The sequence below is a fragment of the Pleurodeles waltl genome, chromosome 10 (genome assembly GCF_031143425.1).
Source record: "Pleurodeles waltl isolate 20211129_DDA chromosome 10, aPleWal1.hap1.20221129, whole genome shotgun sequence".
Taxonomy (NCBI): Eukaryota; Metazoa; Chordata; class Amphibia; order Caudata; family Salamandridae; genus Pleurodeles; species Pleurodeles waltl.
Window position 1 is genome coordinate 1,000,964,250 of NC_090449.1, and position 23,482 is coordinate 1,000,987,731.

The 23,482-nt window shown below is 44.1% G+C and overlaps 1 protein-coding gene across 3 annotated transcripts in view; it reads right to left on the reverse strand.

Moving 5' to 3' along the window:
* Window positions 1-23,482, reverse strand: part of NHSL2 (NHS like 2) — a 773,603-nt gene that overhangs the window by 394,681 nt on the left and 355,440 nt on the right. Inside the window, exon 1 of one of the 3 annotated variants that reach the window (XM_069211846.1) lies at window positions 7,391-8,533. The exons of the other annotated variants lie outside the window; for them this stretch is intronic. Coding sequence (XP_069067947.1) covers window positions 7,391-7,454 — 64 coding nt within the window. The 5' untranslated portion in view covers window positions 7,455-8,533. Of the gene's footprint in view, window positions 1-7,390; window positions 8,534-23,482 lie in introns of those variants that run through there. 3 annotated transcript variants of the gene reach the window in all.

Consider the following 23,482-nt stretch of genomic DNA (forward strand, 5'->3'; position numbering starts at 1 on the left):
ACAAGATTATCATGAAAAGCAAGCTTGACATGAACCAATAATCAATTTAATCTAATGAATATATTTGTTACTTAGGTTGAGCTATATGGAGATGGTGCTATATGGTGTTTCCCGACACCATGGTCGGACCGCCACCTTTTGAGCATCGGTATTTCGGGTTTCCTTAGTGAATATATATATATATATATATATATATATATATATATATATTTATATATATATATATATATATATATATATATATATACGTATATATATATATATATATATGTGTGTGTGTGTGTGTGTGCTGGTGACGTTTTTCTCTGGCAGTTGTTGGTTGTGTTATGCTTAAGGTACTGGATGTGTGTGTATTCCTTCGAGACAGCATTGCACATCCCAAATCCTATTTTGTGTCATATCAAAAGTACAGCATTAGGAATTAAGAACTCAAAAATAATTACAATACTGTGCTTTCTGCACTTAAAGAAACATGTATGTTTGTCGATGTTCTGCCTCTCTGTATAAGTCACTTCTGTCCAAAACTTTCCTAAAAGTTTACAAAACTGCGAAGATGCACGATATATGAGATGTCACTTGTGATACATTGTGGATGTGCTCAACCACTCTGGCTTGGTAGTCATGCCTACAGCTGTTCCAGATATGTTTGAAGGATTAGATAGATAGATAGATAGATAGATAGATAGATAGATAGATAGATAGATAGATAGATAGATAGATAGATAGATAGATAGATCTGCTGTGGTAGTGACAATGAACGTGGCCCTGTAACACATGTTACACTTTTAATTAAAATAAAAAATGGCAGACCCTTGTTCAGGGGGCCACAAGGCAAGCAGAGAGTACTGGGCCTCAACCATAGGTGTTGAGATTATTTGTTTCTGATGTTTTGGGGTCCTTCCTACTAAGGCTTTGCAAATTGGCCAAGCACAACCCTTTCAGTGCTTGACTCTTAGTGGCAGCGATAGCAAGGAGTCAGAATCTTCCCATGGAGGTAGTGGGGGGGTGCTCGAGCTCAGGACTGTCTTGGAAAACAATCTCACCGCCACCTTATGCAAAAGGCAAGACCAGCAGTATCCAAAGTAGATCCCACAGGCCTCCGTTACTCTGGTTATCACACACACCAAACATTTACCATGCACGCTACACACACAAACATATACAAAATACACTTGGGATATTAGCGTTAAGAGTTGCGCAAGTCCACATAAGTGGAAATTTACATGAGTGGGCCAGTAGGCCTCCACTCTAGTGACACAGATAAAAAGTTCTGGTCACAACTTCAGAGTCACAAAACATGGTACCACCGCTCTTTCTGCTAAACCCAGGAAAGGAACTCTAGTCCACTGTGTGAGTTTGGTGCTGTAATCGAGGTCACGGACTGTCTAGGGGCCTAATTTAGAGTTTGACGGACAGGCTACTCCATCACAAACGTGACAGATATCCTGTCCACCTTATTAAGATCTACATAGGCTATTATGGGATCATAATATGACGGATGGGATATCCATCACATTTGTGATGGAGTGACCCCCTCTGCCAAACTATAAATCAGGCCCTAGGGCTTTACTTATATCGAGCGGCTGATCTGGGCCTCTATGCACACGCTTAGATTAGTTTGACACCAGGGCCAAAATCAAAAACTCAAAGTAGGGGAACATGACTATACAGTTCCAGCTCATTATCACAGCATAACAAATAGACATGGGAATAACTGTTTACTTTCTTGCAGATTGAATGTTACAGCGCCTTTGCACAGAAACCTGACTCCCCTAATAGGCACAAGTCTCATTCGGTGTTATTTTACGTCACGTAGCGGGTGTTTGCTGCACTGGCCCATTAAACACAGACGTTGATCACTTGTGGCTATACTGCCGGTGTAATGGACCAGTTTACCACATATGAGATGCGCCAGACTGCAGCTTATGTTCAGGGTTACTAGATTGCTCTATTGCACATGGACCAGAGCGCCTCGCCTGGTTTAGCTTGGACTGTCTATTAAAGAAAGCACATGTCTCCTTGTGAGTGCTGTCAATTTTTAATAGACCCGTCCTAGAAAATTAGCATCTAAACGGAAAAGAACTTACTTGAACTATTTTTGTTAAGTAATGTGAACATTCCCCCTAACAAAAAACTAAAAAGGCCGATATGTGTAGAGCCTTTTAAAGACTTCCATCCAGGTTTAAATACTTGTTTTAAAACAAACACACGTACTTGGTGAAACCCAATAAAGACCTTATTATAAAAAGAATACTCATGAAAAATGCCATGGTATAATAAACCATATACATATGCCGAGAGTGTAGTATGCTATTTATTACAATTTATTACTACTGTAAGCCAAGGGGAGGGATATCATCTCCTACTCAAGGGTTTGTTGTCGTGCCCCTCACTGCATACAACAATGGTCGCTACTGAGTAGTTGTAGTTAGGACTTAGGGCCTAATTTAGATCTCGAGGGAGGGGTTACTCTGTTGCAATGGTGACAGATATCCCGCCCGCTGAAATCTAAATTCCATTGTTTTCTGTGGTATTTGGATTTCGGCGGATGGGATATATTTCACCATAGCGATGGAGTAACCCCTCCGCCGAGATTTAAATCGGCTATTAGTTACTTTGGTTTTGGAAAGTATTGTGAAGATTCATCAAACAGAGTTATTAGCAAACAAACAAAAATGTTTTTTTTTTGTTTGCTAATAACTCTGTTTGATGAATCTTCACAAAACTTTCCAAAACCAAAGTTCATCCACCTCCATTCCTTCCTTCAAAGATTCAAGGTGATCTGTGAAACGGGGGTGAAAAAAGGGGGAGTCCAAAAACACAATTTCTCCATGCAATATCCATAGGGATTTTTGAACAGCACTACAGCCAAAACAAATTAGCAGAACTGCATCACATTTGGCCAGAAAGTAGATCTTTACTTGAAAAGTACGCTTTTTATAATTTGGTGTAAATCTGTTGAGAAATTAAGGTTCAAAGTTTATAGGTATCTAGTCAATCGGTTTTGTTAGACTCTGTCAGGATTTCTGCAGGCATACAACTTCAAGTTATTGAGCAATTGATTAGCCAAATGGGCTTTTTTTCCTGTTAGCCTCCTCTCTCCCAGGTGAGCAAAAAAATCCTGTGAGAGCTCACTCTCTGATTGGCTGGCCACAGCATGAAGAGAAATGTTACAGGTGCCATTACAGGAAATGGGGACTCAGTGCCCGTGTCATGAACATGAAAAAAATAAAGAACAAGTGGGTAGGGTAGGGGTGCCCTGAACCTCTGGATCTTGTGGAGGAGGGCCTAGAGGGACACCCGGGTGCCAAAATTTAAAAAAAAACATTTTTGGGGCTATTATTTATTTTGTTATGTTATGTTTTTTGATCCTGCTGGACTCTTGCAGGAGTCAGCGTGAGCCCATTACTAAATAAAGACACTGAAATTTAACAGTAACTATTACTCACACCCCCACCATGCACAGTGTTCCCATGTATGATGTCAGTTCAGTTATCATAAGTAACGTAATTAATGATGTCACAGAACATGTCAAGAGTGTTCTAATATGCGAGACCATAAGCAGGCGAGGGCACAAGTTATAGTTACTTGAATTAACCATGTTGAATTTCAGTGTTTTTTAGTTTAAAATGTTATGTTTAAACTTACATTTTCACCAAACTATAACGGCTCTTCAACCTTTGTTTTTTCAGTTAATTTCTGAGATTTTTTTTTAATGCAATGCAAGTTATAATTACCATACCTAACTATAACATTGTATTAACCTCAGTTTTTTTCAATGAATTTCTAGAGTTTTTTTTGTTTTTTTACATAAATTAATATTTTACCAACTCTCCACCTGTAACCAGGCCCTGTGTCCGACCCCTCGTGGCCAACCAACCTGCCCGTTGCACATGGCCTTCAGCCATGCGTGACATGGGATTGGCTTCTGGGCCTGGCCTATGGCCAGGCCCTGCTCAAAACCTCCCTCCCTCCTCTCTCACAGCCTTCACTTGTTCACAGCAACCCATGACAGACATTCAGACCTGTCCCCTTTTTATTATAAAAAGAATTCTGATCCCGCAAGACTCTTGTGGGAAGTAGCACAGCCAGAGGTCACATTTGTCCCAGGATCATGGAAACCCAAAATATATATTTTAAATTTGGCCCTTGGGATCCCTCTGACTTCCCTCTCCCCACCCCCGCAAGGTCCAGGTGAATAGGGTACCCCTACATTCCCCCTTTATACTCTGTATTTTTTAATTTTCAGGACACATGGACTGAGTCCCAGGGTCCTGAAATGACAGCTGTAAAATGTCTATTCATTTTTCAGCAAGGCAATCAGAGCACAAGTTCCTGCAGTCACCACAGGGTAGTTACAGTTAGGATTGTGTTTCCATAGGAAATGTCTTTTTTGTGTTGCTTATAACTTTGGCACAATTTCATGGATCTTAATGCAATTCCCAAAGTGTGCTATGTTTTGCCTAGTTTGTGACTGGAAAGTTTTGGGGTGATCCATCAAGCGGGGCAAAGAAAAAGGGAGGATTCCAAAGCATGTTTTCCCCATTAATTTTTCCATAGGAACTTTAGACACAGCTAAAGCCCAAACAGCAGAACAAATTTGGCAGAAAGCTAGATCTAGGTCCATAAGGAGTGCTTTTTGTGATTTGGTGTAAATCTGTTCAGTAGTTTTTGAGCAATTAAGGTTCAAAAACGTTGTGTATTTCCCGACACGGATCCATGAGCTCAACCACACACTGTGATTGGTTACCCGCAACCTGAAGGATACGTTGCAGCCACCATCAGTCCCCGATTCCTAATAAATAAAAGAAAATATGATATAAGGGGGCAGGGTAGGGGCACCCTCACCCACTGGGCCTTATGGTGGGTCAAATTTTCAAAAATATGTTTGTTTGGGAGGGTTCTGTGGATTTGCGGATCCACTGTGGCACCCAACGTTACACCTCTGTGGTTTGCACTGAATCTAGATCCAGAGCAAATTCTCAGGGGAGTCATGTTGGGTGGTGCGGTGGTTCCGCAAATTCACAGAAACCCCCCCAAAAATAGGGTTTGTGCCTGCAGGGGTTTAGGTGACCATGCGGGGGTTGGATGCAGGGCTTGGCTGCTGGCCAAGCTCTGGGGCCAATCCCGCAGCGGAAGTTGGCTTTACGTATGGTAATAAAATATTACTTGAATTTTTTTTTTAAACTAGAAATTCACTGAAAAAACAAATGTTAAACTAATGTTATAGTTAGGTGAAATTTTCAATGACAACGTAAAGTTTTAAACTAAAAAAACACAGAAATTCACTAGCAATAATTAGCTCAAGTAACTATAACTCCTGCCCTAAGATAACTATAACCTGCGTCCTCGTCATGCACTGCTAAATGCACCCCATATTATATCACTCCTGGCATCTTCTATGACATCATTGATAACATCACTGGAACGCTTGCGACAAAATTATCGGTATGAACACTGTGCGTGGTGGGGTTCCAGTTAAACTTACCTTAGGGCACGAGCTATAGTTACTTGAGACAACTTTAACTATGACTGGTGAATTTCTGTGGTTTTCTTTTAAGTATAAAATGTTACGTTATCACTGAAAATTTCACCTATATCATTACTTTAACCTTTGTTTTTTCAGTGAATGTATAAATATTTTATTTACACTTTTTTTGAATCCTCTATTTCTTTTTTATATTTTCTGGTATTCCGTTGGTTCTGGTACCCCTTTTACAAAAGTATTACATTTCTCTTTATTAATTAATAGCACTAAACTTAGCCACTTTCTCCACAGAAGAGTAAAATTGTATGCTGATTTGTCAAATCGATCCGAAATAACCATTTATCGAAAAAATGCATTTTCAATTGAATGTATGTTCAAATGCATACAGAATAAAAGGCAAATTCATTAAAGCAAAGGTTCAATCAAAGGAAATCAGTATATGCATCTGTAGGGAGCATTGTAGAGGAAGTGCCAGTCCCAAGGGCAGCAGTCCCCCCAGAGAGTACTCCTAGCTCCTCAAACGCCACTCTGTGATACGTGGCTGTGTGCAAAAAGTATGGCTGTGAACAGTTACTATAATGCACGTGGGTGTGCGCGTTGTGTGCAGCTTATGCCTGGTTTCAACCTGCATGAGTGCTTTGCACAGACACAAAGTGTGTCTGTGCAAAGCATTTGTGATGCATAAATGGGGTGGTGCACTGTGTGAATAGGTGCATGTGCTGTAAATGTGTGTGCAAGAGTTCGCGTACAATCTGCATGGTTGAGATTGTGCGTGGCATCTGCCGTGCGTAAAGAGTGCGTACAGTGCGTGCAGTACTGCCTGGATGGGTCTGTGCAGCGTTCATGTGTGCTAACTGTTTATATGGAAACTGCATGAGGTGGTTTCTCTACACCACGGGCCTGGTAATGCTTGGGGTAGGCCTCACATGGAGGTCAGTGCCACAGAAGGTCTGCAATACGTGCGACTCTGTGCAGGCTGTCTTGTTTACGATATGTATGACTATTTTGTTGTAGCACGGGCCTGCAAAAAGCATGTTTCGAAGCATGCAGGGCCCACGGTGCTGTACGGACCGGTTAACACACTGTGAAAGTTTCCAGCCAATGTTTGCGTGCATTGAAAAAAAACAGTATTTTTGCATATAAAGATTGTACACCCGGTGAGCAGCAACGCTGATACTGCTGTGAAACTCAGCCACAGCAGAAACACTGCAGAGCTGAGTGGCCATGAAGCAGATAAAAAAGCAACGTGCATGCCTGCAGATAGCAGCAACCAGCAGCCACTCTGTTTACATTACATCACAGTCACCATCACATCCCACCCATATTGTTCCATTCTTGCATTTATTTCCATAATCTGCATCCCCTCTGTCATACATGCATCTTGAAGACATAGTATGAAGTCAGTGGAAGTCTATAGGTTAAATAAACTTATGTCATCACTGTCTCAAAAATTAACAGCTCATAAATACAGGATGCTGAAACGAGCAGTCCCAAACCTTGCGCCCTCAGCAACCTAAGGGAAGATGCTGCTGGGGGCAATCCCAAACAGGGTGCTCTCAGCAGTCAAAGGAAAGTAGTCGACGGGTGCAGGATGCTGCTAAATAAAGGTAGTCCCAAAAGGGAACCCGCAGCAGTCAAAGGAGCCGATGGGAGCAGAATGCACCTGGGAGTACTCCCGTGCAGAGCATCCTCAGCAGTCAAAGGAGCCGATGGGAGCAGAATGCACCTGGGAGTACTCCCATGCAGAGCATCCTCAGCAGTCAAAGCAGAGCAGGTGATGAGTGCAGGGTGGTGCTAAGGGCAGTCCCAAGAGGAGAGCCCTCGGCAGTCAAAGGGGAAGCAGCCGCTGGGTGCGGAGCGCTGCTGGGGAGCCCTGAGCAGTCAAAGGGTAAGCAGCTGTACCTGTTGCTGGGACCATCTTGTCCGGCTGCCTCCTCCTCCTCTGCTTGTGCGGAGAGTTCCCCATCCTTTGCACAGGTGCCTCCCTCCCAGGTGCTGCTTACATCGCCTCGGCTCCAGAGCCGGCGTCACATCGCCCCCGGCCCTCTGCCGCTCCGGGCTGCTGGCTCCTCGCCGTGGGCCGGCCTGCTCGCCCGGATGCCTGTCAGCACTCGGCTCCTGTCCTCTCTCGGGCCCGGGCCCCTGCTTCTTCTCGCCTTCCTTCTTCACGTCCTCGCGGCTCTCTCCTCCATCCACGCATGTAGCCCCCGCTGCTTCTATGCGCAGCTCTCCGGCATGGAGCTCCCCTTTGCGCCCCCTTTTCCCTCCTCCTACTCTCTTTACCTCTGCCTCCCCACTTGCCGCCCCTCCGTGGCTCTCTCCCTCACTCCCACTGCCTCTGTATTATTCCCCTTTCTCCGTAGCCTTTTCTCTCCCCCTTGCCACCTTTTTACAATTTCCCGCTATTTCACTTAGATAAAATAGGCATTCGTTGCTTCTGCCCCCTCCCCTCTCTCACTGTGTTCCCCTTCAAGCCTCTATCTCCCTTCTTGTTACCTGACCGTGGCCTCTTCCCACCCTCCTCCAATAGCTCCTCCACTCAGCCCTCTACCCCAATTTCCTTTCTCCTCTCTCTCTTTACCATTCTCTTCTTTTACTCTCCCCACATCTCCTCCTTTGCTGTGTATTCATTCCTCCCTTTCAGTATTTTTTTTTCTATTTATACTCTCTCTGATTCTTCTCCCAGTTCATTCTTTCCCCTCGCCCGGTTCACTCTCCCTGTTTCGCCTGGCTCTTTTTTCCGCAGCTGTTCCGCACACCCATTTATTCCCTTCCGTTGTCCTTTCCTTCCCTTTCTAAGACTCCAATTTTTAACCCTCCGGACTCCCTTTCCATTTTCTGTATCTGCACCCTTTTTTCTCTCCACTCACCTGGCGTCCCCTTTCCCTCCTATGAGGTTATCCCACCTCTGTCTACCCCCTCTGCCCCTCTTCCGCTCTGCCCCTCTTCACCCTGCCCTGGCAGCACAAGGTTACTGCTGTGAGGTGATGCTCGCCCGTTTCTCTGTGTCCCCGGGCTCTGCAGCGTGCCTGTCCTGTTTATTTCGCACTGGGTTTACATCCGAGGCGCCGCTGCCCCCTCTTTCTCGCTCCCCCATCCCTCCCCCATCTGTGAATGTCCACCCCTTTCTCTCGCTGGTTGTCCAGCTGTGAGGTCCTCTGAATGGTCCACCTGGTAGCAGGTTGGGCTCCTGCCCCCAGCCACACAGATCTGCCCCCGCCAGCAGCAGCACATGGGCAGATAATTCCCTGCGCCTCCTTGCCCCGGCTCCCTGCTCTCCTGTCACTCATCTGCACTGTGGGGGCTGGCGGGGACAGCAGTCGCCAGCCAATCACAGCAAGCACTGACGCAGCACCTCTTCTCCCGCGCGCTGGAGGATGCTGCGTGTGTTGACATCACTGGTACCTGCCAGCGGTGGCTTTCTCGGGACCGGCTTGGGAGAGGCAGTGGATTTCTTCACACGTTTAGGGTACATGCTGTGCTGCAACACAGCCGCCAGGTACCATGTGTTATATGTCAGGAGATGTGCGGACATAGCAAGTCGGAATAGCATCAGGCGTACGAGTTTCAGCCATAGGTCCGTCCCTGCCTCAGAACTAAGATATTACCTCGTGAACAGTGACCTTCCTGGGATTCAAAGTGCTTCCATGGCGGATATTTTGAAAATATCCTGAAAATGAAGAGAATCTTCACTCAGGAGCTCCCAGTCATCACCACTGCCAATCCTCACTTCTACACCAAAACTCTAAAAAGCTACCCTTTTTGATATAGCTCCCCCCTTGGCACAAGACACATAATTTCCTGGTCTTGACAGTGATCTAAATGCAATACTGGCGCGTTATGGACCATACGTCAAATCTTCAACATTAACACAACAATAACATAAAATAATATTACAAGAACCGCCATAGCATACTACAACATAAAATAGGGCAGGTAAGGTACATTATTTATCGGATGCAATAAATACCACCTATTACGAGTTTGCTGGAATAACGTGGATTTTGGCATTTAATGCACCAATCATAAATAGCCTATGATTTTCGCACGTTAAATTTCGGCAGGTATGAAATGTTGCAATTTAAGAACAATTGTGATCTTTAGGATAATTAACGGATGCGCTAAATAGAACCAACCTCGTAATTCTGAGCCCTGCCTAAACAGGAGTTTGCGAACAGGTCGTAAGTAACTGACCCAGTCGTAATCAGGCCCGAAGTGTCATAAAATATCATAACACCAGTTAGAATAAATCAGATCCACACAAGAGGATGCATAGTCACAGCCTCACTTCCTTGGGAAGTACATTCAGATTGACTGCCCAATAAAGCACAAATGTCAATGACAACATTTAGAAAATGTGATTATGAACAAGAGGTGGGGGGGCGAGAGAAGGGTTCCCCCGAAACCTTTATAGAAACTTATTTTGCTTAAATGTTCTCTCATATGACCCTCTCACTCACATATGGGGATGTTGTTGACTACAATGTACATGTTATGAAAGGTAAAGTTGGGGTGTAGTTCTTATTCCTCCTCTAAACACTCTTACAAAAGCAATAAGAAAATAGGTGGGGCTTATTGTAATTATCAATATTGTATATATATAGTTTTATAATGCATGGCTCGAAATCTGCTGCAGAAAAGAGGGTGCAACCTCTGGCATCACAGGCCTAACTGAGAGGTGAAGACTTGAAGAGCAATCAATATTCACAGTGTAAGTTCATATGATTGGAGACGTTCTTTCAGAAATATTTAGAAGCATACGTTTTTTTCCTAAATGAGAGGATGGGCGGGATTAGCAGAATTTATAAGAGAATTTGCAGCTGTTTAGTTTCTGGAAAAAAATAGCGTATTCAGCAGAGTTGCAAATGTTGCAGACCAAACCTGACATTTAAGACCGTAGCTACATCAGGAAATGCACCAGGCCCTCTAAATCACAACATATCTACACCTTCCTATCACGTATTGAGATCAAACGTAGGAAATTTATTAATGCATTGTGTGAAATATCTGGGGATGAGAGCAGGTTGCCAGAGCCAGCGTTCACCACAGGTAGGCAAATAAAAAAAAAACACTGAATATGCTATCCGCTAGTAGGCGTTCAACATGTGAACAGATGCTTTGCAGTGCACTATGGGTGATATCTGGTCCTCCGGCCTTGATAAATTTGCCATGAGGTGTGGCAATGAAACATGTTGGTCAGACATATCCCATAAGTTGCAACGTATACCAGTGTTTTTTAACCATGAGCCTAGGTACCATATGTAATATAAGTATAGATGCTTTCTTGGACACATTTTTAAACTCCTATGAAACTGACAAAGTGCAGGGTGCCTTTATTAACAAAGAACCACAAAAAATCAAAATTGAGCAAGCAGGTGGCATAACAAAGGAAGTAGCAGTGACAGGTATTAGCAGTATCTAATACCTAATAAGGGACATATTTACGAGCCCCTTTGTATCACTCTTCAACCATGCGACGTGGTGCAAGACTGATGCAACTGAAAAATTTGATTTATGAAGCCACGCACAACCACCTTGCATGTTCCTGAGTGGCTTCATAAATCACGAGCAATGCAACGCAGTACAAATTGCTGCATTGCATTACTATGCGTCAGGGAGGCATTTCCATGGGTATTGTCTAGGTGTTCCCATGCAACGTTCATGGATTTGAAACATTTCCAGATTTACTAGAAGTGGTAGGTCTGGGAATGCGCCAAAAATCTACAGCACCATAGGTGAGACGTAATGAGAAGAAATAACCTTATTTCTCCTCGTTTGTCCCTCTTTATGTGTGCTGCATTGTGCAGCACACATAAAAAGAGAAAAATGCCTCAGGGGATTGTTTTGTGCCCCTTCCTGTGCACAAGGAATCCTACATTCAATGGAGGAACCCTTGCACCATGATGCAGGGGTGCCTGTGTTGGCGCTAGGCAGCCCACTGTGCGCCACTGAATGTGCCGTATTGGGATAAATACTGCACATTGCTGCCCTTTCCTCGTGACGCAACGCAGTAAGGTGACCTGCTCCATGGCGCCACAAACCTCATATACCCATTAATGTGAGCTGACAGAGGGCTAGACAGACAGACCCTCACCCTTGCATGTATAGTAGTACACCTATGATAAGTAGCCTTTGCTACTTGAATGAACAGCCAGTGTCGCTATCTCGGTTGCTTAAGTGAGGTACCTCCTATTTTTACTGTAATCATTGCTGTTCATTTTTACACACAATAGTACCCGCTATTTGAACCAGGCAGTGGCTTTTCCAAGACCCTTGTAGTAGGAACGGTGGGCATAGAGTTATGAATATAGAGCAATCCTACTGGGTGCTGGAGCAGGGGCTTTTCTTTGATTGATTGCAAGTGTGCTATATGACAGCTTTTAGCCAGTCAATGTGAAACATATCGGATAAAATAATGTAACTAAGAATAGGAAAAGGTACGTTAACATAACACAAACAGACTGCATAACATACAACGAGATAATTGGAAATAGGATGTCAGAAAATAAGAACATAAAACAGGATAAGTAAAGATAATATTTAACTGAATGACAAAGTTGCGTGAGATTAAACAGGATTTATTAATTACAATGTAATAACATACAAATATAAAATAATAAATAAGGTAATCTAAGATAACAATAAACAGGAGATCACTCTTTTTGATAATTTCTAGTTATACTCAAGCAGTCTCCCATCATCCTTTTATACCCCCTCTTAGTTGACGTGTGAGTCAGCACTCCGCAATCTCACCCATTCTTTTTAGGTCGAGCGCGCAAGAGCTTTGACCTGTTGTAAGTATTATGGGCTTTTAACCTTGCCAACCGCCCACCCCTCACTTTCACTCGTTCGTGGGCTTGCCTTTCAAAAATTCTTTATCACCATTGGTAAATGCTTTACGTTTGTCCCTCCTTGGGGCAGTTTTGTTACCGCCTTGCAGACTGACATGGATAATTGCCCGATTGTTGATACATTTGACTGCGAGCCAATTTCTTTTCTTTTTGTGTCTCTCCTTCGCGCTCGTGCCCATGGTGGCCGTGACGCTTGGAATCGTCTCTCTTATGTCAACTGTTTTAGTTTTTGTTTTCAATGCATGTGGCAAGAAAAGTCCACTTAGGAATTTACAACAGTAAAAGCTCTAACTCGAGCAAACGCGAGACCCATTGCATTGCAAATGCTTGTTTAATATCTAGCTTTAGCCTCTTGTAAATCTCAAACAGACCCATGATTTACATCACTGATGGACAAGCTTCTTAAGACTTTTGAACCTAACAGATGGCCATGCACTCTGAGGCAGATAACACATTCTGGAAAGGAAGGAAATGTATCACAAGGTGAACTGAGCACACATGTCCCATTTATGGAGGTCATTTTGGCTGAAATCATAAGCTTATATATTAAAGCTATATTGCTGATGGCATCTAAACCTTTAAAGTGAATTGCCACTCAGCAGCTTAGTGATATCACTGAAACATATGCCTGCCTCAATGACCTGACAACTAGTTTTCATCGAGGCAATAACGAGACATGGTTGGTATCAGCTTTGGCTGATCTACGGATGACCTTCAATGTTGGCAATATCACTTGCTTTATTTACAGGGCATTTGAAATAGTTGACCAACACATGCCAGACTCACTCGTTTTGACAATCTCTAGTTGTACTCAAGCAGTCTCCCATCATCCTTTTACACCCCCACATAGTTGTCATGTGGGTCAGCACTCCTCAATTTCATCCATTCTTTTTTATTATCTGCATTTAGCATCTTGTAAATCTCACAGGACCCATGATTTACATCACTGCAACACTCAGGTCGAGCTGTTACCTGGATGTCTCAGTTTCCTATTGAATGGTAGAGATGAGGGACTGTATGTGCTCTACGTAGCTGAAATTGAATACCTATACCACAACATTTTTTGCACCATTATAGCACTCACAGAGGTTGTTTTTTAAGGAGTTTGTCGTGGGAGAGGGGTACTACCGTGGCTGGGATGTGTGTGTGAAGGTCTCGTGAGCGTTAAACGCGACTGACATGGTGCCCGTGCCTGCAATAAAGCCTTGCACTATGCAGACATTGGAGAGAGAATGGCCACATTGCTGGTCCAGTAATGGTACTCACATACATAAACATTAAAGGCATCACTTGATCAGTTAAAACATTATTGAAGTCAAAACATTCTTAGCAGCAATTGCACAATAACCCTCATCCAACACAAAATCAAGAAATAGTAAAAAATGAATAAAATTAAAAGGCTGAAAATATTTTTTTTTTACAAACTATCAAAATACATTTATTTAAAAATCCAACTTGCATCAAGAGAGCAGAGAAAGGGCAGTGCTTTCTAATCTAAATCTCAAAGTAATTTCAACAAACAACATAGCCCATATATCCACCACACAAGATTTCTACCGGATATCACTACAGGCCAACATGGGAATGGCAATCACTACATCCGATAGGTCGAATTTCTCTTGTATGTAATAAGTGCCATGTACCACCACAGGGATGTAGCAAGTGTCTCTTTTAATTCAGAAATGGAGACAGCCATCAAGTTATTGGCATTATAAAGATCCACTAAATTTCACATGCATCTTACACAGTGATGAACAAATTGCAGGATATACACACAGCGTGTCAATTATGTTGTGTGTTTGGGTGCATGTTTTGTCTTCTGTTGTGCTTAATTTGTAAATATATAAGTTCCAGGGCCCAAGGTATTCCATCTCTGATGCTACCAATCAACTCTGGTTAGTGCTGCGGAATGGCAGTGCCAGCATTACCTACTAACCATCTCACGTAAACAAGTGTAACAGTTTCTACTATTCCAAGTTACCCTAACACGCTACAATAGCTTGGGAATGCTTGTTTTATCATTTTTTCAAATACATTGAATTACTTAACTTGCTACTGCTCAAACAAAGGCTGGGAGTGCCACCCTGTGGTCTACTCTCATAAATAAGTGCTGGTGTTTAAAAATAAGTGAATATGTGGTGGTGCCAAGCACCAGCAAACTCCAACACAAATTAAGAACTAGAAACCTGTCAAGCAGTCGCACTTCAGAGCTGGGAGGACTGGGGGACTGTGATGTGAGGCAAGTTTGGGGGCCGGGGGGTCGAAGTGGGAGCAGAGGATACTAGTAAGTTAAAACAAATAACTGATGATTACTGTAGGGAATTAGAGTGTGCATGCAGGGGTGGGTATCGATTTCAGTAGGGTGCACTTTGTGTGTCCGTTATAAATATGTGTCAGCATGTTTGTCTGAGTAAGCTTCTTTATGTGCATTGATAGAGAGTGCCAGCTGCCTGTGATGTTCTTTAGGCAGGAGAGCTACCATCTCCAGCAGTCATAGTGACCTGATTTCAAATATTTCATGCAATGTATGCCATCAGGGGCCTTCCACCACATACTGGAACCATCTCAATTACGATCAGACTCACTAGTGGCATGGTGACAGACATATTCAGCACATTGTGGGTATTCCTAGCACTCTCGTGCGACTGCTCGCAAAATTCTGGTCCTGCCCTAATTGAAGTACTTTTCAGTCTATCTTAAGCAACCATGCTCTTCTGGTTACCACCCCTGGCAGAATATTAGTGATAATACCTGACATAATCTAGACATTCTTGACATGGTGTTTCCACCTTCTGGCATTCTGCAGGCACACAATAATACTTCCAAATAAATTATCAGCTTCTTTGCCTGATGTTGCCCACTCATGGCATTCTGGTTTTTGTGGCATAATGGTGCCTGTATTGGCATAATGGTTGAAATCACAATGCTTGACATATAATGGCCATCTCAAGGATGTGAGACTGCGGTACCTGGTATGTAAGGCAAACTCTGTGCATATGTGCGGGATGAAAACATTACTTTCACATGTAGCAACCGAACACGTATTTACTAAAATTAAAACTGGTATCTCTTGTTTTTTTCATGAAAATAACAAATTTTTGGACTGAGAGAGAGTTCCCCGCACCCACTAATGGAGGCCATAAATAGGATGGAAGTTGAAAAAGACTCACAGACAATCGGAGTCCCGGAGGGACAACTGCAAGATCCAAGAAGTTAAGGAAAGGAGCAGCCGCCTCTGCCCTCCTCCGAATCCACTAAAACACAACCCTATAAATAGGGGTGGTTCGAACAATTTTCTTAGTCATACATAGTAAGGGATAACAAGGGGTGAAAGGGAGGGCCACAGACCTCCGGACTCGAGTGGGATTGGGACATGGGAAAACAAGCTCACAGGGACCTATGGGAGGTAGGGTGGGGGGAGGGAGGGGTATCTAGGTTTCTACGGTTGTTTAATATACTGATTAGGTTAAGTTTCTTAATTAGCTCAAAAATGCAGGCAGTGATAGCACCATTTCAAAACAAAAGAGGGACTCCCTATAGAACACGGAAGGGGGACACCGGAGTCCATACTGGGTTATACACCCCAAATGGGGAAATTCATAAAGCAAGATGACCCCAAGACATAGAAATAGAGTGTCACTCCCAGAGAGTGAAAGAGGATTCTCCATCCTCACATGGAACGTCAATGGACTAGGGGATAAAGTTAAAAGAGGTTTGGTCTCCCAATACACCAAGCGACAAAAGCCAGATATAGTACTCCTACAAGAAACTCACCTAAAAGGTACAAAATGTGGTTTTCTGGCAAGGGGCCCCTATGAGGTACTAGCGCATGCCGGCTACACATCCGGCTCTAGGGGGGTTGCAATACTGATCCGTAGGACCCCCTCCTTTCAGGATCACTCGTAAATGGGAGGATACAGATGGGCGCTTTGTAGGAGTGGAGGGGGTGTGGGGACGGCGTGAAGTCATGCTCATGAGCACATATGCTCCTCCGAGACTGCAAGCCCCTCTCCTGGAAAAGATTGCAAAGATATTACTGCAGTCTTCAGCCTCCCTGCATGTCTTGGGAGGAGATTTTAATGATGTAATGGACCTCACACTAGACAGAACAGGGGGAAAACAGACAGCAGGTCGGGGCACCCCATTGCATGATTTTACAGTCGCCCTGGGACTGACAGATATATGGAGATGGGGACACCCGAGGGAGAGGAAATACTCGTATTTCTCAGGAGCCCATGGGGTATTCTCTCGCCTGGACTATATCTTCGCACCAGCAGGGGAAATAGGCAAGATACAAGGAGCGGAATACCTCGCTAGAGGCTTGTCAGATCATTCCCCCCTGATGGTCACTGAAGGAGGGAAATCGGAGAAAGGAAGGAGCTGGAGATTAAATCCATGGGACATGCGGGACGGGGAAGTGGCAAGAGGTTTAAGACTGGACACTGACCTCTACTTTAAAGAAAATGAAGGATCGGTTGAATCAGCAGTGATTTTATGGGAGGCATATAAGACTGTGCTCAGAGATAGTGCGCAAAACCTGGTTGCCCAAAAGAAACAGAGAGATAATAAACAAATAGGAGAAATAGAGGCCAAACTTCTAGAGATTGAAAAAAAGGCGACGCATATGCCCTCAGGCTCATTGCTGAGACAACTAGAACTAGCAAAACTTGAATACAGGGAACTAGCAGAAAAAGAGGCAAAGGCCCGCCTGAGAGGAACACAATGCAGACTGTATGAAACAGGAGACAAAGCAGGGAAGCTACTGGCATGGCTGGGGAAAAAGGAAAGGGAAGCGCGATGGGTCCTAGAAATAGAGACACAAAATGGAACCAGGGCTACTGAAGATAGCGACATAGCCGAAACATTTGCAGGCTATTATAAAGAATTTTATAAAGCTAGACCATTGGCAGAAATGGACTCCATTGCTAAATACTTAAATGAGATAACCCTGCCGAGACTAGAAGTGGCAGACCGAGAGGAGCTAGAGGAAGATATCACAGTAGAGGAGATTTCTGCCGCATTAGCGAAACTAAGGCCGGGTAAGGCGCCGGGACCGAATGGATTCCCGGCCGAAATCTTTAAAAGTTTTAGGGAAATACTGGCCCCACACTTATTAAATATGTACCTAGAGGCCCGAGAACAAGGGGTGCTCCCCCCAGACCTACGAAGGGCTGAAATAGCAGTAATACATAAAGAAAGTAGACCTAAAGATAAATGTTCCTCTTACAGGCCGATATCCCTGCTAAATGTGGAAGTAAAGGCCCTAGCGAGTGTGCTGGCAACCAGGATCATCAAAAACATCCCCTCACTAATACACATGGACCAGACCGGTTTTATACCGGGACGATCCACAAGACATAATTTAAGAAGGGTACACTACCGTGGCTCGCCACGGTTTTGAACCGCGCAGAGCCCCACCTGTTCCTGGCATTAGATGCGGAAAAGGCTTTCGATGCACTACACTGGCCATTTCTGGTGGAGACCCTGAGAAGATTTGGCTTCGGCCCTAAATATATTCAATGGGTAAAGTTGCTATACACAGGACCGGTGGCGGTGGTTAGGGTAAATGGAGTTATCTCCTCACAATTCCCCATTGAGAGAGGAACGAGACAGGGATGTCCCCTCTTCCCCCTGCTATTCGCCCTCACACTGGAATCCCTAGCTTGCAAGATTAGACTCTCCAGCGGCATAACTGGTTTTAGACTGAGACCAGAAAGGGAAGAAGAGGAACGCATCTCGCTATATGCGGATGATGTTCTCCTATATATCACGCACCCAGAGGTAACAATCCCGAGGTTATTCCTCCTGATAGAGGAATATGGCAGGCACTCAGGTTATTGTATCAATTGGCACAAATCGGTACTATATATACCACAGCAGGAGACATCCCTCCCACCTCTACCGATGCAACTACAAAAAACGAAAGAAGGATTTAAATATCTAGGGATATATGTAACCCATGAAGATAATAGAGGCCTCGAACGTAACATAGGGAGGATAGCGAGAGAATGTAGTAATGATTTTAATAGATGGAAAACGCTTCCCCTGACGCTAATGGGCCGAGTGGCAATGATAACAATGATCGCGCTACCAAAGCTACTGTACATGCTGCAAAACACATACTACCAAATCCCCAACTGCCAATTCAAAAACATAGATAGGGATATCAGATTCTTCTTATGGGAGGGGAAACACCCGAGAGTTGCCTTAAACACACTACAGCGTAACCAATACGCGGGTGGTTTGTCACTGCCGGACATTGAGGCTTACTACTGGGCGACTCACCTAGCCAATGTCAATGATGGGATGTTCGCTGTAGATGAACATCCCACCTTTCGATTGGAGAGGCTGCAATGGGAAGGGAGATCCTGTAAACAATTCTTATATGAAGGAAAGGGAACCAGTCACCTAGCTCCTGCCACGGAGGTGACCCTGCAGGCATGGAAAAAGGCTAATCAAAAGTTAGGATGGTACAGACGCCCTACCATGGAGACCCCGTAATGGGAAGGAAACTGGCTACAGGAAATCAAGAAGCTTAGGGGCTTCAGGGGCTGGGACATGATTGGGATCTCCAAGATAGGAGACCTGATGTTAAACGGTGGACTCAAGCCCTTTGAGTCACTACAACAAGAATATGCACTGAAATAGACACAATATTTCCAATACATAAGGCTCAAACATGCGTGGGGGAAGGAGGGGCTAACAGGACAAGAAATCGTGGAATACCCCCCTCCTAGAGAGCCGCCTGTTAATAAATGAAATAATGGAGAAATCAGTATCACTGATATATAAAACCATTAACAACAACATGCCAAATACACTAATAAACCTTCGTAGCAAATGGGAGAAAGATGTAGGGCAATTGGAAGAAATAGATTGGGAGGCTGCATTGATGTTTCCGAGAGAGGTGGCAATAAGAGCAAGACTTCGCTTGATCCAATTCAAAATTCTGCACAGAGTGTATTATGACCCAAACAGACTACACAAAAAGGGAAAGATCAGACACCCACAATGTGTTAGATGCCAAGGTGAAACTGGTACCTTCATACACGTAATATGGGAATGTCCGGTGATAAGAGAGTTCTGGGAAGGCGTATTGGGAGAGCTCTCGGGGGTGTTGAGCGAGACGATCCCCCCAGATCCCAAATACATACTCTTGGGCATCCCCAACGACATAGATTTACCCAGAAGGAAACTTATGCTATGCGGACTCGGACTGATGGTCGCGAAAAGAGACATAGCCAGACAGTGGGGATCCCAGGCCCGGCCAAACCTGAATACCTGGAGAAGAGGGATGGATGGATTTATGATGGGGAAAAAATGACATACATAAACAGGGGATGCCCGCAGAAATTTCAAAAGATATGGGGAGACTGGATAACATACTACTCTATGGAAGTATAGCCAGAAACTTCCAGAGTACAGGGGTCAGGGTGGGTGGTCAGAGACACTCCATGCACACCCACACCAAAATAGAATAGGAAGACTTGGGAAGACACTACAAGAAGGTACACTTTTGGTAGGATTGTGTTTTGAGAATGTTGAGAGGAGGTGGGAATTAGGGAAGCCTCTTTCTGTGTTTCTAACAAAAATGTTAATCATGTATCTGATTGCTAATAACTGCCTGAGCTATATTATTTTGCCGGACTCGTTGTGTCCGGGTTTAAAAGCAAATAAAAAAATTATAAAAAAAATAAAAAAAATAAAATAACACATTTTTGTTGGGGGACCCTGTTTTTTGACCTGAATGGCCATGCCTACAAACAGATTGTTAACTGATTAGATACTGGGCACATAATTGAATTAGCCCAAAGCATACAGGTGTGCGATTTAAACTGAATGCAGGGAAGAAGACAATTTCCAAATGCTCTGGAGTTTCGGACCCCCAATGCTGTCAGCTCACGCTCCAAATAAATAACATTTACAAAAGAACATGTACACATTCAGAGGTCAAAGAACGTTCAGATATAAACCTTTGTCGAATGTATAATAAAGAGCAAGTAATGCCTTAACCTAGGAATTCGGGGTTTATGGGGTCACATGGTTTCAAGGGTTTTCCATGTTATACTGTAAACCTTCAAGTTATCAATTGTCAATCATGTGTAATAAAGTATTGTACTGATTTGTATATAAGAGCCTGACTGCAATCAGGCAGTAGAAGCAGGCCATGCAGGGCTGAGGTGCAGTCCACATTGTTTTTCCCCTGTTGCAACAGTTGGTAAATACTGTCTTTGGAACTGCCAAGAAGAGTCTGCCTGGTCATTTCTGAGTCAAGAGAGCATATTAGTTCACCCCGCAACAGTTGGCGATCCAGCCCAGGAGGTTCCTCTGCGCCCCCACCTGACTGTGGGCAGCGGAAGACTGCCTGCCCCCCTGCTGCAGAGACAAGTGGGCTCAAACCTGCTAAGGTGAGCAGAAGTTGAGTTAATTGAAGTTCTGCCTGTGTCATATGGACTCTCGTATCTCAATGAGACTGCTGGATTTGGGGCAACAGCACCTCTTCTTGTAGGTATCTGAGTCACTCCCACACCAGTTGGCAGCTGTCAATCCAACCCTCTCGGCACTCTTGCAGCGCCTCACCCAAACAGTGAAGGTGATTTGTTGCAGCCTAGCCCATGGAACTCTGAAGGCCCCTCTTGGAAGTTGTGATGAACAAGCCTTACCCTTCTCTCTCTACATACAAGTCTCTTACAGACACGCACAGGAAAGAAAAGAAATGCAGGATAGTTTTCAATACATTTATTGAAAAGACTTCAGTCTACGATAAAATGCATGTGCTGCAATGATTAGGATAATGAGGAATAACAAAATCAGAATTGTAAAGATCAGAGCTGTAAAGATAAACAATGGCAACATATTGCAATAAACATGTATAATTCCTACATAAAGCCTATTCTCTAGTCTCTAGGGAGAACATGGCAGTGTAAAGCCCAATCTGTCCGTGCAGTGTCCATAAGAAGCACACACCCCACCCGTGTTATCTTAGTCTCCAGAACAGTCTCCATTAAGATACAAAGGCTGAGGTCCGCTACAAACTGGCATGCAGCGTAGATGGAAAATCCTGGCTGGAACCCCCTCTTATGTCCTTTGCCCAACAAGGTGTTTTTATAAGAAACATGTTTTGCTCTTAGAAAATAAGACTGGCATGGGTATGTACCTAAGTGGTAGACTGTTTGCGCAGTCTTGTGGCAGAAATACAAAAATATTATCCTATGTCCTTCGTATTCTGTTCTTGTCAACCAGGGGCAGAAGAACAGAATGAAAATATGTCATGAATAACACTGATAGCAATGCTCTCACAGAAAAGCAACTGTTTATGAAAATAAAAACATCACCACTAAAGCAGTGCAAAAATGAATAAAACAAATAAATGAAAGCACAGCATATTAGCTGGGTGAAAGGGCACAGGCCGCAAGCCTAAGCTAAGTCAAATACAGTGCCTAGGCAAGGAGCTAAAAAAGGACCCACAACACCTGTGCCCGGGGGGGGTTGGAAAGGCTCTGGGGACCACTGACCCCTTAAAGGTGAGGACAAAGTGAACTATAATTCTCCTTTTAAATAAGCGCACTATTCTTGGCAATACTAAACACAAAGGCAACTGAGAGGCAAGCGATTTGTGTTTTTTTTCCTTTGTGACTCAGTAAGGCCGTAAGACGCATGCGACTTGTGTGCAATTTGTGTTTTCTTTCTTTGTGAGTTATTAAGGCTGTAAGGGTAACGCATGCAACTTGCATGCAATTTGTGTTTTCTCTATGTGAATCAATAAGGCTGTAAGGGTAATGCATTCGACTTGCGTCTTCCTTCCCCAGTTGGAGGCTACGAACAGAAACGACTCAGCATGCAACCTGCACCGCTGGATCATAAAATGCACCAACAGCATATGGCCCTTCAGAAAACCTGCCAGAAACCAGCACTGTAAAAAACCAAGCTGGTTCATGAGAGAACTCCAAGAATCAAAACGTACCTGCAGACGACTGGAACGAAAATGGAGAAACAACAAAACAACTGAAGACCACACAGCCTACAAAAATGCAGTCACCATGCACCACCACTCATCAGAGCCTCCAAGAAAGCTGACATTAAAGAACTCAACAGCACCTACGCACACAAAAGCAAGGAGCTATTTACCATAGTCAAGGAATTCACGAACCCCAGAACAGACACCTCTGAAACCACCCCATCTCAAGACCTCTGCAATAACCTTGCTACCTTTTTTCACTGGAAAATCCAGGACATTTATAGGAAGCATTCAAGAACCAAAACCTGCCACCACCAGCACCACCACAGACCCCACGCTGCACCAGACCCCTAACCAGTGGATCCCCATTTCAATAGAAGTCACCTGGAAACTCATGAATGCCATCCACTCAGTGGCACCCGCACACCTGTGCCCACATCACATTTTCAACCTTGCCTGCACCACCATCACACCAGAGCTCTGCCAGACTGTCAACCTCTCCATCGAGACCATCACCTTCCCATCTGACTGAAAGCACGCAGAGATCAACCCGCTCCTCTAAAATCCCTCCACCAACCCAAGGGAGTTGAAGAATTACAGACCTATCTATCTGCTCCCCTTCCCAGCCAAGGTAACTGAAAAGGCCATCAACACACAACTCACAGAGTTCCTCAAAGCAAACCAGATCCTAGACCCCTTACATTCCGGATTCAGGAGCAACTACAGCATGAAACGGCCCTCTTTGCAGTAATGGACGACATCCATGCCATACTGGACCACAGTGACACAGCCGCCCTAATCCTCCTCGACCATTCCACTGCATTTGACACAGTCTCCCACTCCACCATCTGCACCAGACTCCATGATGCCAGCATCCACTGTGAAACAAAACAATGGATTAAATCCTTGCTCACCAGAAGAACACAGAGTGTCAGACTCCCGGCATTCACCTCGCACCCAAGAAACAGTCTGCGGAGTACCACAAGGATCTTTACTAACCCCAACCCTATTTAACATCTATATAGCCTCGCTCACCAAAATCGTCAGACAGCACGGCCTGAACATTGTCTCCTATGCCAATGACACCCAACTGATCCTCTCCTTGACTGACGACCTAGCAACAGCCAAGAGAAAGGTAATGAAAGCAGTCACCGCCTGGATGGAAACCAGCTGCCTCAAATTCAA